Consider the following 13,082-nt stretch of genomic DNA (forward strand, 5'->3'; position numbering starts at 1 on the left):
CATATGAACTCAGTGGCAGAACTGGGACTAGAACCCAGATCTCCTGACTCCTATTCAGACGCTCTTTATTAAGGTTTCCATCCGTGAGTCTTTCTTTACTGTCTTTACTGTTGCTTAGGTTCCTCATCTATAAAATGGGGTTAATAAAATTTGTGCTACCTACCTCTCAAGGCTGTGGTATGAGGTTCAAATAAGATAATATACATGAAGCATTTGGGGGACAGTAAGGCACTACAAAAGTGCAAGTTATTATTATTGTTATTCTAGGGCTGCTAACTTAATAAGAAACAGATGTGCTGTACATTGAAATTATTAAAAGCCCAGTTCTCCCACTCTCTTGAAGAAAGCAAGGTAAGATGTCCCAAGGTGATGTGCTGTAAGCCAGTAGGACACAGTGACAATCTACTTGTATGTTTCCTGTAGCCTTGCAGAGCTCAATTATTTTAATATGTATGTTATGGCTCTCATGCAGGTTTTGAATCATGCCAAAGAAATGAGTTTGTTAATTGAGCTGTTTGAAAATGAAGTTTTCATTAGATTTGCTTTCTAAGGGAAGCCAACAGCCAGTTATATCTATACCTAAAGACTCTTTATCTCTTGTTTTTTATGGACATAAATGGCCTTGATTGTTAGAAGTCCAGATTCACAACTGTACCAGTCATGCCTGTTTAATCTTTGTGGACCCTACAATACCTAGCACAGGACCCTATACACAGTAGATGATTGTGTTCATTGATTTAATTCATTTCAAGAAAACATGGACCCATTTCAAGAAAACAAGCACCCATCACCAGTCTTTATGAGAAACCTTCCAATTACACCAGGATATGGAGGTAAGTGATGGATTCCTTTGATAATTATGATTGTGTTATGAGGAGAGGACTTAAAATGTGTAATTAGGAAGATATTTGAGCATTTCATCTTTGGGCAGTATTTTGAGTAGATGACCTCCAGGGTCCTTTCCCACTCTAGATACTGAGGTTTTTTTCTGCCTTATAGTAACTGCCAGTTATAGAGTCAGCATGGCAGTGCACAGTGCTTGGCTTGGCATAGAAAAGATTTGGGTTCCCATCCTGACCCTGCTTCTAGCACTTACTAGTTGTGTGACTCAGCAAATTATTTAACTTCCTAGTTGTGCCTCAGGCAAGCCCCTAGAACTTATCAAAGCTTAGATGAGTGGCATCTTCCTTGATGGAAGTGGGAGGAATACCCCTACTCTGGAATCACACTGGTGCTTCCTATATTCACCTATGGCTAATTGCTTTGTAGTGAGTGAAACAAAGGACAAAAATTCGATGATATCTTCTTTCTAACAGATAGCAACAAAGATTTCTTTTGATACCCCCAGCTGGTTTTTCTCAGAGCTGCTCCATTCCCAACTGATGATTTTGCCCCAAATCTTTGTGCATCATAAAAAGTTTGCTTTAACTAAATTATCCAGCTTAGTTCGTAACTTGCTCCAACATTCATAAAAAACTGCTTTGTGGGAAGACAAGCAGATATAAATACCACCTGTAATACAGAATAGATTGCAGTTATCCAATTTCATGCCTTTTTTACTAGCAGAATTTTAGTTTTGCGCATACCTACATACCAATCAAGATAGGATTTGATGGTGATTAAAATAATAGCTAATAGCTAACATTTATATGGTATTTACTATGCACCTAGGGACCATGTACTAACAGCTTTACAATTATTATCTCATTGATATAGCATTAAAAATGCTATTTAAGCTTGATCAACTGGAAACTCTCCAAGGGCCAGGGAAGGGGGATGGTTCACGTGTCTTATTTGTCTTGTTACCCAAAGTCTAGCACAGGATCTTGGATAGGAGATGCTTAAATGTTTCCTACTCCTCTACCATCCCACATAACAATTTTGTGTTGTTGTTGTTTAGTCATTTCAGTTGTTTCTGACTCTTTGTGACCCCATTTGTAGTTTTCTTTGCAAAGATACTGGAGTGGTTTGCTATTTCCTTCTCCAACTCATTTTACAGATGGGGAAATTCAGGCAAACAGGGTTAAGTGACTTGCCCAGGGTCACCCAGCTATTAAGTGTCTGAGGCCAGATTTAACTCAGGAAGATGAGTCTTCCTAACCCCAGGCTTGGCACTCTATCCACTGAGCTAGGGGACCTAGCTGTCCCCACGTAATAATAGCTTCCATTTATCAACAACATGTGAAATGCTTTTCTCAAAATAGTCTGCAGAGGTAGACTGGGCAAATTTCCATTTTCTAGTTGAGAAAATTGAAGATCAGAGAAGGGATGAAACTTGCCTACAACCATCTAGTTTATTAAGTGGCAAGAGCCAAGATTCAGGATCTAAGTTTCCTTATTCTAAAGCCAATGTTCTTTTCTTTACATACTGGTCTGTCTCTCTGTCATTAGAGGAAATTGTTACCTGGAAAAGGAGGAAGGGAGGTAAATATAAGCATTGATTAAATAACTTGAAGTTCACCATTATTCCAAAGACATTGTGCATTGTGTGTGTGTGTGTGTGTGTGTGTGTGTGTGTGTATCTTTTGGGTTGGGGGGTGGAGTGTGGGTCATCTGAAGTCTAGTTCTATTTAGGTAAAAAGGGCAAAATAGTATCTTCAACTAAGGCGTATTTGTCTTTAACTTTAAATTACGTTGGTAGCATGTCTTTCCACATACATATACCCTTTTATAAAAATATTGTTTTACCGTGACAATATTATAGTGCTTAGAATTCAGCATCAAGCCTCAATAAATAATTCTGTTTTACCCACATTAATTTTAATGATTATATATGTTACTTTGAGGGAAATGGCGAAAAATTGGTCAGGGGGCGTTTCTCACATATAACCCATTTACCTTTTTCGTGTGTTTGGTCTTGGTTTTAATAAGACTGCAATTTCCAAACAGGCCAAAAAGAAAGATCCAAAATTGCATTTTGGAAGTATCAAAGAAAATAAGCATTCTCTCTAAGAACATGAATAATTTCAGTGGTTTCTCAGAATGATCATTTTGTCACATTAAATGTTCCCCCATTTGCTGTTAAGGTTGACATCAGGAAATGGACTCTAAAAGAATATCACTGTCATCATCTTTGTCAAATGGGGACTTCCCCTCCTACCCCTCCTCCAAGGTCATTTTTTCCCCAGCCCTGAGGAGGGCTGCATAGCTGGTGAAACCACATTGCTGGTGTTAACATTTATACAGCAAAAATCAAATAGTTCTTTTGGCCATGTGAGAAATTCCAGATGTTGTTGAGTTTACCATTCCCTGGAAATGAATTAGAGTTACTGGTGACCTTTTGCCCACTCCTTTCTAAGTTAAATGCTGTATTACATTTATTTGGCTTCTGCAGGTTACATCCCTCTCTGGTTCAGCAGAATGGGAACTTCTTACAACAGGGACACCAGTTACTGTATCAGAAAATTTAGAGACACAACTCAGAGACACAAAAATCAGCTGGACACATTGAGATGCCACACAGCCACTGCTGACAAACTACAAGAAATCTGTTCCAAAGAAACAGTTTTAAGGATGATACATGATTACTATCTCCGCTATCACCCGACTTATATAGGTACGCAGTTTTTCAATAAACTTTGCTATCACTTAGTCCTAGAAACAGAACCTGCAGCAAGAAATTGCCTGCCCACTGAGTAAATGGAGGTTCATGAGTAAATGAAGGACAGCTGAGTAAACTGACACTAAGCGGTGAAATGGATAAAGCAGCTGATCCTGGAGCCTGGATGATCCAAGTTCAAATCCAGCCTCAGGCACTTACCAGCTGTGTGACCTTGGGCAAGTCCTTTAACTTCTGTCTGCCTGAGTTCTCTTAACTGTAAAATGAGGATAATAATAGCACCTATCTTGCAAGGTTGTTGTGAGGATCAAATGAGATTATATTTGTAAACATAGTAGGTGCCATAAAAATACTTATTCCTTTCTTTAAATGGGAAAACCTTCATGAATAAGAGCAGGACAGTTTTCAGAATCTTTACTTGTAAGTATGAAGTGTGAAAGGCTAGGTTTTTGAACCAGGTAAACAAAGTGTTTCAAGTGAGAGAGGTAGCTGGCAGCGGGATTCTGATGAGAAGAAGAAGGCATTGGGCCAGGAGTTAGGAGAACTGGGTTCAAGGGCTAGTTTTATCACTAACTTGCTATATAACCTTGAACCAGTCATTTTACCTTTACTTCTCTGGGCCTAAGCTGTAAGGGCCCAGAGTACATCTGTAAAATAAAGGGGAGGGATTAGACAATCCCTGTGGTCCCTACTAAATTCTAACAACTGATAATGATCTCAAACCAGTCAATGCTTACTGAACATCTATTTCAAGTTCTTAGTTGCTGCAGGTTATTTATACTAGTTAAATAAAACACAAAGCCTACCTTCAAGATTGTAATTGAATTTTATAGCCTCCTCTTCCTGAGTTTAAATCTGGCCTCAGATACTTACTATCTGGGTAACCCTTGGGCAAGTCACTTAACCCTGTTTGCCTCAGTTTCCTCATCTGTAAAATGAACTGGGGAAGGCAATGGTGAACCACTCCTGTGTCTTTGCCAAGAAAACCCTAAATGGGGTTTCGAAGAGTTAGACAAAATGGAAACAACCACAAAACAATAACAAAAATACCACTATTTTTGTTTCTTTTTGGTGAGGCAATTGGGGTTAAGTGACTTGTCCAGGGTCACACAGCTAATAAGTATCATGTGTCTGAGGCCGGATTTGAACTCAGGTCCTCCTGACTCTGAGGCCGGAGCTCTATCCATTGTGCCACCTAGCTGCCCCTACACAAAGCCTACAAGGGTGTGGGGAGATTAAAGAATAGTAAGAGGAGATGTGACTGGAACATCAGTAATGCTACAGAAGGTGATGTGATACATGCCCTAAGAAAGAGGCACAGGGTGATTTAGAGAGATCACATCTGGTTAGGGTGTTCAAGAAGAAGGTAAGGTAGCTTTTAATATAGGTGAGTCTTCCTGATTCCAGGCCTGGTGCACTGTGCACTTTAGTGCCACCTAGTTTCCCCCATCCAATATTTATCTCAGTGCAAATGTTTGAATTGATTTGCCCAGTAATGAAATAGGTTGTCTCATGTCATAAAATATGAGTTGGAAGGCACCTGAGAAGCCATCTTGTTTGGTCTATTTCCCATGAATCCCCTCAATGACATCTGGCACGTGTTCATCCAACCATCACTTGAAGATTTGGAGTGATGGGAACTCATTATCTCCCAAGGCAGCTTATTGCATGTTCAGATATCTCTATCTGTCTTGAATTCTCTCTTTGTAAAATCAGTTAATCAACAAGTGTGCTGGGTCTAAAGCTCTTGTACTGAGTGTAAATTGTGATTCCACCAGGTAGATTCTGGTATTTCTCTTAGCCTTGAGGCTGTACTTGGTTATCTTTCAGCTTACTCCCTCTGGCCTCAGGGCACTGGGGTAAGGGCTGCATTAGGACTTGCAAGATAAATGCCAATACTATGTTAGAAGAGGGCAAAGGAGAAAGGGTAGAATGGCTTTTTACCCTGACTAACTGTATTCTTTGGACCTCCCCAGGCATCTCCTTTCCAGGAAATATATTTAGCCACTTTGCTATCCCTGTCTACTGTGCTAGGGCAGCTAGGTTGTGCACTGGATGGAGTGCCAGGTCTGGAATCAGGAAGACTCACCTTCCCGAGTTCAAATCTGATCTCAGATACTTACTAGCTGGGTGACTCCAGGCAAGTCACACAACCCTGTTTGCCTGAGTTTCCTTATCTGTAAAATGAACTGGAGGAGGAAATGGCAAACCATTCCAGTAGAAAACCCCAAATGGGGTCACAAAGAGTCTGGCATGACTGAACAATTACTGTGTTATGTATAATCTCACCTCTGACCTTTTAAAGGACTTAGAAAATTAGAAATTTGCTAAATAAAGTGGCAACACAATCTCCAGCAGTTAAGCTCAGACATAAGTAGAGGAATGGGATTTGAGAGTGGGTTCTTTTGAAGGGAGAGAAATAATGTTAACAATAGCTCACATTTATACATCACTCTAAGGTTTGCAAAGGGCTTTAATGATGAAGTAAAAGTAGACTTACTTGTAAGAGATAAAATAGGAGATAGAGCCAAACACTGGGAGGTTTCATTGTCTACTTCTGTAGTACCCAAGCTTTTCATTAAATATTATATTTAATATTTACATTTTAATATGAGTTTTAAATTCTTAAATATTTTAAAATATACATTCTTAAATATTATTGAGGAATCACCCAGAGTTTTTTTTAGCTTATAGCTATCAATATTGACTATGTTAGAAATTAAAATATCTTAGTATTATTATGAAAATAGTTTTGACTTCAATGAGCCCCTGAAAGAGTCTCAGGCACCCTCCAGGGGTCTCCAGGCCACATTTTGAGAACCACTGGTCTAGTAGAAGGAGAATTTGGTCAGGAAAACTAAATTTGCATCTCCAAATCAGACATTTACTAACTATGTGGATCTTGAATAAACCACTTCTCTGAGTTCCATTTGCAAAATGAAGAAGACACTATTTCTACTTGCCCCTTTAAAGAGCTACTGTAAATAAAGTGCCTTTTTTTTTTTTAAGGCAATTGGGGTTAAGTGACTTGCCCAGGGTCACAGCTGTAAGTGTCAAGTGTTTGGTCTGAGGCCGGATTTGAACTCACGTCCTCCTGACATCAGGGCCAGTGCTCTATCCACCGCACCACCTAGCTGCCCCGATAAAGTGCTTTGTCAACCATAAAGTCAAAGGTGGCCATATAGAGAGAGTGGGACAGATGTCCCAGAATGTTTATGGAGAGTATTCCCATTGGTTTAGTGACATCTTTCCCATTCTTCAAGGCCCACTTCTAATATTATATCCTGAATGAAGTCTGCTATGATTCGTCCAGCTAAAAGTACGTGAGTAAAATTCTGGGGTTTTTTTTAGCATTCATTTCCATTATTGTAGTCCTTGTGTATATCATTCTCTTCATTCTGTCTTTGCTCCAAATCAGTTCATACAAGTTTTCCCATGTTTCTATGCTTTTTATAATTTTTATAGCAGAATAAAATTCCATTACATTCATATACCATAATTTATTCAGCCTTTCCCATTGATGTACATCTAGTTTGTCTCTAGTTTTTTGCTTCTGTGGTTTTTTCCTGTTTTGTTAGGCAATAGGGTTAAGTGACTTGCCCAGGGTCACACAACTAGTAAGTGTCAAGTGTTTGAAACTGGATTTGAACTCAGGTCCTCCTAACTCCAGGGCTGGTGCTGTATCCACTGCACCACCATGCTTCTATGAAGAAAACTCTATGAATACTTTGGTAGATATGGGAATCTGGGGTCATTTATTTCTTTAGGGTATAATCCTTAATAATGTGATCAAAGTGTGTGAACAGTTTAGTAAATTTTTTCATTATTCAAAATTGATTTCTAGAATGGTTGAACCTAGTCACAGTTTCATTAATACTGTATGGATTTGTTTGTTTTGCTACAGTCTCTCCACCATTAGCTTATTTCAGTCTTTTTCCATATTTGGCAATTTGGTTAGTAAAACTTATGAGTTGCTAAATGTGCAGTTCTCTTCTTAATAATTATTTGGAGCACTTTTTCATGTGGTCCTTAATAATTTGCATTTCTTTTTGTAAAAAAAACCAAAAACTGTTCATATCCTTTGCCCAATTATCTGTTGGGTTGCTGCTTTGTTTCATAATTTTGGATCTTTTTTCCCCTTTATTTTCACAGAAACTCTTGACTTTTGGTTTCCCCCAAATGAATTTCATTGTAATTTGTCTTAATTCTTCTCTGTCAAATCTCTAGTTTGATTGGCGTATAAAATATGTAAATTAAAGTAGGTAGTATTATCATTTTTATTTTATTGATATGGCCTGACCATGGCAAAACCATGTCATGATTAGCATTAGGGGGATTATAGCTTTATATTTTATTGTGGTTATTTGTGTTAATGGTTTATTTCACTTTCTGGATTATGAGCTGCTTGAGGGCAGAAGTTCTATCTTATCTATTTCCTCCAGGATCTATTAAAATGCCTTGAACACGACAGATACAGAATAGCTTTTTAGGGGAATAAATGTTGACTTAGTTCTCAGAAGATGAAAAGAAAATAGATTCATTGTAACTGTTAGCTAACCTAACTTGGAACTCTAACAAAGGCTTTGTACACAAGCAAACCCTATTTACAGTTACTCAATTTGAGAACAACTTGTGCAACAAGTAAAGTGAATTCTCATTCATATTTTTGTTTGTATTTCTGTAGTGAGAAGACAGTGTAGTGTAGTGGCTTGTAGAGTAATAATGTATAGATAAAGTTGCTTGCCATGAGATCCCTTTGAATCACAGGTTCAGTAAAATACATAGATATAGATATATAGATATGTATGTGTAATAGACACATAATACACATATTATATGTAGTATGTGTGTATTTGTGTGTATGTATACATATATGATATATTTGTATACACGCACACACACACACGCATATATATATTATATATATATATATATATATATATTTTTTTTTTTTTTTTTTTTTTTTTTTTAAAGACTGGTCTTCCAATTTCACCCAGGCTGGATGTGAAGAGGATAGTTGAAAGCCACCTTCTACTTTTTCCCAATACAGAACATGAAAAGTGACTTGACCAAAAGAGAGATACTACTCTTATGCAGATGTATAGAATTAAGTTTGCTTTGACATCTGAAAACATGTCTCCCACCTTCTTCCTCTTTCTTTATCTTTTCCCACGGGAGCTACTGCCTCCTGATACTGTTGCTATCGTCATTATTACTGCTAGGAGGATAGAAGAAGGAATATTTTTTTCTCAGAAAGCATTTTCCTATAATAATAATGTTATACATTGTGATTTTGTATACTTGAAATAATATTTTAAATATTATATTTCAGGGATGTTATAGGTTAAATAAATTTTGGGAGTGGTGAGTAAGGAAATAGGAGCCTAATTCATGTAACATTTTTACATTATTGGTAGGGGACCAGCCATTCTAGGTTAGGAAAAACCTATGTACATATACTTTGGGAAACCTACCTGTGTGGGATCTGAGAGAAAATTCTAGGATCATGGGTCTATAGGTGGAAAGAATAGGTGAATTAGAGGCAATATAATATAATATGGTATGATATGATATGATATAATGTGATATAGTATGATATGATATGATATGATATAACAACATAACATAATTAATTATGTATTATTAGATATTAGATAAATTAGATAATAATGTAATTGGAGGCTATATAATTACACACACACACACACACACACATGCACACACACCCATACACACACACACCTCATCTAAAAGTGAGACCTAGGGAGAGATGAAGCGATTTGTCCAAAGTCACGCAGGTAATAAGTGACAGAAGTAGGATTTGAGCCCAGGTATCAATCTCCAAAGTCAAGGCTCTTTCCATCATGGCATTTTCTTATATTTATTTGCATGCATTTTGCCTATACTAATATATGTAAATGTTACCTCCCAAATAAAATGTAGGATCTTTGAGACCTTGAGCTGTTCTTCCTATCTACAAGCACACTGCCTGTCACATAACTGCTTAATAAACACTAGATGATTGATTGATTAGTTGATTTTCATAGGGCAAATTTCCTGCCCCTCTACATGACTCATGATGAATATATGTAAAAAAAAATTTTCTGAGTGGCTTCTGAAGCATTTTTATTATAAAGAAAAGCCCATTTTGAGCACAGACCTTCTGGCTTAGGCCCTACATGACTATCAGCTTGAACTTTTGGATCCTTAGCAATTTAAGAGGGTGCTTGAGTACTGATTAACTAGGGGGTATTGCTTTTAAGTGTGATTTTATCCCTTTGCAGAAGCTGATCATAACAAGAAGCCTTTACAGGAGCCCCCCATACCTGGCTGGGCTGGTTATCTGCCAAGAGCCAGGGTTACGGAACTTGGCTGTGCTGTACGTCATCACGTGATGGCAAAACAGAGCTATGAAGATTTCCTAAATATAACAGAAACACACAAAAAAGGTCCACTCAAAAAATATCAGAGGTAAGACTCACCTGAAAAAGTTAGCAGTGGTTAGCAACAGGGAGAAGCACTTGAAATCCAAAGTAATTTGTTCATATTCCAAATGTGTCTATATCTATAGCTAAATCTGCTGCAAAGGTGTACATGCTTTTGCTCTTTGCAGTTAATACTCAACATCTTGGAGGATAACCCAAGACAGCAGTAAGATGTCCCCTTGTCCCCAGACAGTGTGACTGAGACTTCACTGTTCCTTGTGAAGAGAAGAGGGGTTGATTGCTGAATTGACTGTCCTTAGGGGCAAATGAGGGTGATATCTAACAACCCTGCCACTTCAGAGTGGAACTCTAGTCGTAGCTCAGCTGGAGAGAAGATGGGGAGGGACTGGAATGACTTCCAGTTGTGTCCACAGATCTACAAAAAAACACAATTCAGAAGGAGGAAAATCATCAATTGGCTGTAAGATATGGAAGCCCTCTGGGCATATTTTGAACTAATATTGCGGTTTCTATTTCAACTGCAGCCTGATGGGAGATAAGCCATTTAAAACTTCCCATGTACCTCCTGAGTTTTGCCCAAGATTTAAACCAAAAGATCAATGTAAGTATCCTCTTTTGTTTATCAAATCAGGTTGAACCTGTTTTCCACAGACATATTCATTAGCTGGCTCCTAGTCTAACACCAGGGCTAAAAGCAGTTTCGTCATTGAACTAAAAACTAACAACTTTATTTTACAGATGAAGATTCCACTAGAAGACCCTGTGGAGGTGGTTATGGAACCTCTTCACTCTATGACTTTCCAACACAGTATCAAGGACCCTGCAGACCTAAGAAATACCTTGAACCACTGCCCTGCACAAACTATATAGGGAGATAAGACACATGGGACTCTTATCTTGCTCTTGACTTAAGCAGCATCAGCCAGTTGAAACAAATCCATGTGCTCAAAAGTCCTGTCTGCTTGAAATCTGGTTTCCTAAACTTCACCCCACTCTTAAGTATTCAGAACACAGTCACAATTGTCCACCAGCTATTCCACAAGAATCCATGCATCTGCTGACTGCACAATAAGTCACTGGCCATAAGCATTCCATGGGAATGCTACAATGATGAGCAACCATTATATACATGAACTCTGATCTTTTATTGTGGTGGAAATAAAAATGTCATTTCTCTGTGTAATGAATGACAGGCTTCTCCCTTGGGTTCCTAGCCATTGTCATGTCTAGTTTGAGGCCATAGGAAACAAGGTATAGTGGAAGAAGCTTGATGCTAAGAAACACAAGACCTACTTTCTAGTCCTAGCTCTGCCACTAATTTACTATATGACTTTGGATAAATCACTGCTTCTCTTGGGGCCTTACTTAACATATTTGTAAAATAAAGTTTACCCATTTGAAGATAGAGGCCTGGGCCACATGGTCTCTTACTGTCCCTTCTAGCTCTACAATCTATAAACCAATGGTAAGTATAAAATACTATCCTAGAGCCTTGACTTTGTACATCACGTTCTGCCATAGAGTAGTTCCATCAGTGGCAACCCTAACATTTTGGGATGATAACTTTCAAACCACACCTGAGCCCTTACCCAGTGTTTCATGTTATTGCTGGGTGTAGTGGAGATACATGTATCCAAGAGGAAAATGATTTCATTGAAACATGAAGTAACATTAGAAAAAGGAAAGTAGGTCAAGGAGTCAAACTTTTTTGTACCCATCAATCTATCAATTAATATTAAATGTCTACTATGTGCCAGATGCTGTGCTAAGCACTGGGGATACAAAAATAAAAGGCAAAAGACTGGCATCCTCAAGGAGCTTACAATCTAATATACAAAGGGATGCAAATCTCCTACATCTCCAGTGGCATAAGCATCAAATTCAATCCCTCTTCAATCCCTCTTCTTAACTCTCTAGTAGAGCAGGATGACATGCTTTGTACTCACAGGCAAAGGAGTGGATGCTGAAAAGTAGCCGACAGTTTGTCTGGGATATATACATATGCATGTGTGTGTGTGTGTGTGTGTGTGTAAAGAAAAAAAGAGAGGTACACATATACATTATCTGTCTGTCTGTCTATCTATCCATCTATCTTATGAGGTCCAGATGGGATGCAAGGGTTCATGACACCATGGCTGCCATGTTCATGATCTCTCCTCAGCTGTAGTCCTTCCCCATCTTCTGCTCCCATCTTTGCTATGGTACTCATTCACTTTCAAAAATTCAATACTCACATTGATCAAATTGAATCTATCAGATTTGGATATTCCCTCCAATGATGCAAATCACAATCCACCCAAGTTGTGCCGTGCTTATCTTCCTTCCCTCTCCCATCCTGAGATTCCCTGCAAGATAGAGAATGCAGCCATCAGCAACTGGCCCTTAGAGCAGAGCCTCCACCACCTTGCAAGCAGCAAAAAATTTCTGAAACAAGACTTAAGGACAATGTGGTATTCTGAAGAGAGAATTGGACTTAGAGTCAGGAAGGCCTTTGGGTTCAGGTCCCACCCCAAACAATAACTCTAATGCTGGCCAATCCATTTAGCCTCTCTAGGTTTCAGTTTTGTTCAACTCTAAAATGAGGATTTGGAATCAATGGCCTCTCAGGTTTCCTCTCCTGGATCTATGAGCCTCGAAAGTCAAGATTATAGCTTCTCACCATGAGAAATGTTAGGGACTTCTGTTCTATATAACTACTCCTGTGGATTTAGGAGAAGAAAAAATCTATTCTTGTGTTAGCTTCAAAGACCTACTGAAAAATGATAAGCAAAAACTCCTATTTCAAAAGGCCTCCAGCCATTACTAGATGGCTAGGAGTTGAGTGGATGCATTAGTTGGTCAGTTTTAAGCTAGATTGTTTTGAAGTGCTGAATTGCATTTACAGACATCTCAAAAGAAAAATGACATTTGGATTTGATGGTCAGGTTCTACCCCCATACTGCCACAGTGAGCCATAGTTTCAAGCTCCATACACACACACAGAGAGAGAGAGAGGGAGAGAGAGAGAGAAAGAGAGACAGAGAGTGAGACAGAGAGAGAGAGAGAGAGAGAGAGAGAGAGAGAGAGAGAGAGAGAGA

The 13,082-nt window shown here is 38.5% G+C and overlaps 1 protein-coding gene across 1 annotated transcript; it reads left to right on the forward strand.

Moving 5' to 3' along the window:
* Window positions 1–757: 757 nt before the first annotated feature.
* Window positions 758–10,883, forward strand: CUNH10orf82 (chromosome unknown C10orf82 homolog). The gene is made up of 5 exons (XM_027851598.1): window positions 758–833; window positions 3,335–3,556; window positions 9,844–10,030; window positions 10,530–10,606; window positions 10,744–10,883. The coding sequence occupies exons 1-5, from the start codon at window positions 758–760 to the stop codon at window positions 10,881–10,883; spliced, it is 702 nt and encodes a 233-aa protein (XP_027707399.1).
* Window positions 10,884–13,082: the final 2,199 nt, after the last annotated feature.

Source organism: Vombatus ursinus, unplaced genomic scaffold (genome assembly GCF_900497805.2).
Source record: "Vombatus ursinus unplaced genomic scaffold, bare-nosed wombat genome assembly UNPS02009205.1, whole genome shotgun sequence".
Taxonomy (NCBI): domain Eukaryota; kingdom Metazoa; phylum Chordata; class Mammalia; order Diprotodontia; family Vombatidae; genus Vombatus; species Vombatus ursinus.

Coding starts and splice junctions, on each gene's coding strand:
- CUNH10orf82 (XM_027851598.1), top strand. CDS start 758: ATGGACCCATTTCAAGAAAACAAGCACCCATCACCAGTCTTTATGAGA. Junction 834..3,334: donor AATTACACCAGGATATGGAG/GTAAGTGATGGA, acceptor TGGCTTCTGCAG/GTTACATCCCTCTCTGGTTC. Junction 3,557..9,843: donor CTATCACCCGACTTATATAG/GTACGCAGTTTT, acceptor ATCCCTTTGCAG/AAGCTGATCATAACAAGAAG.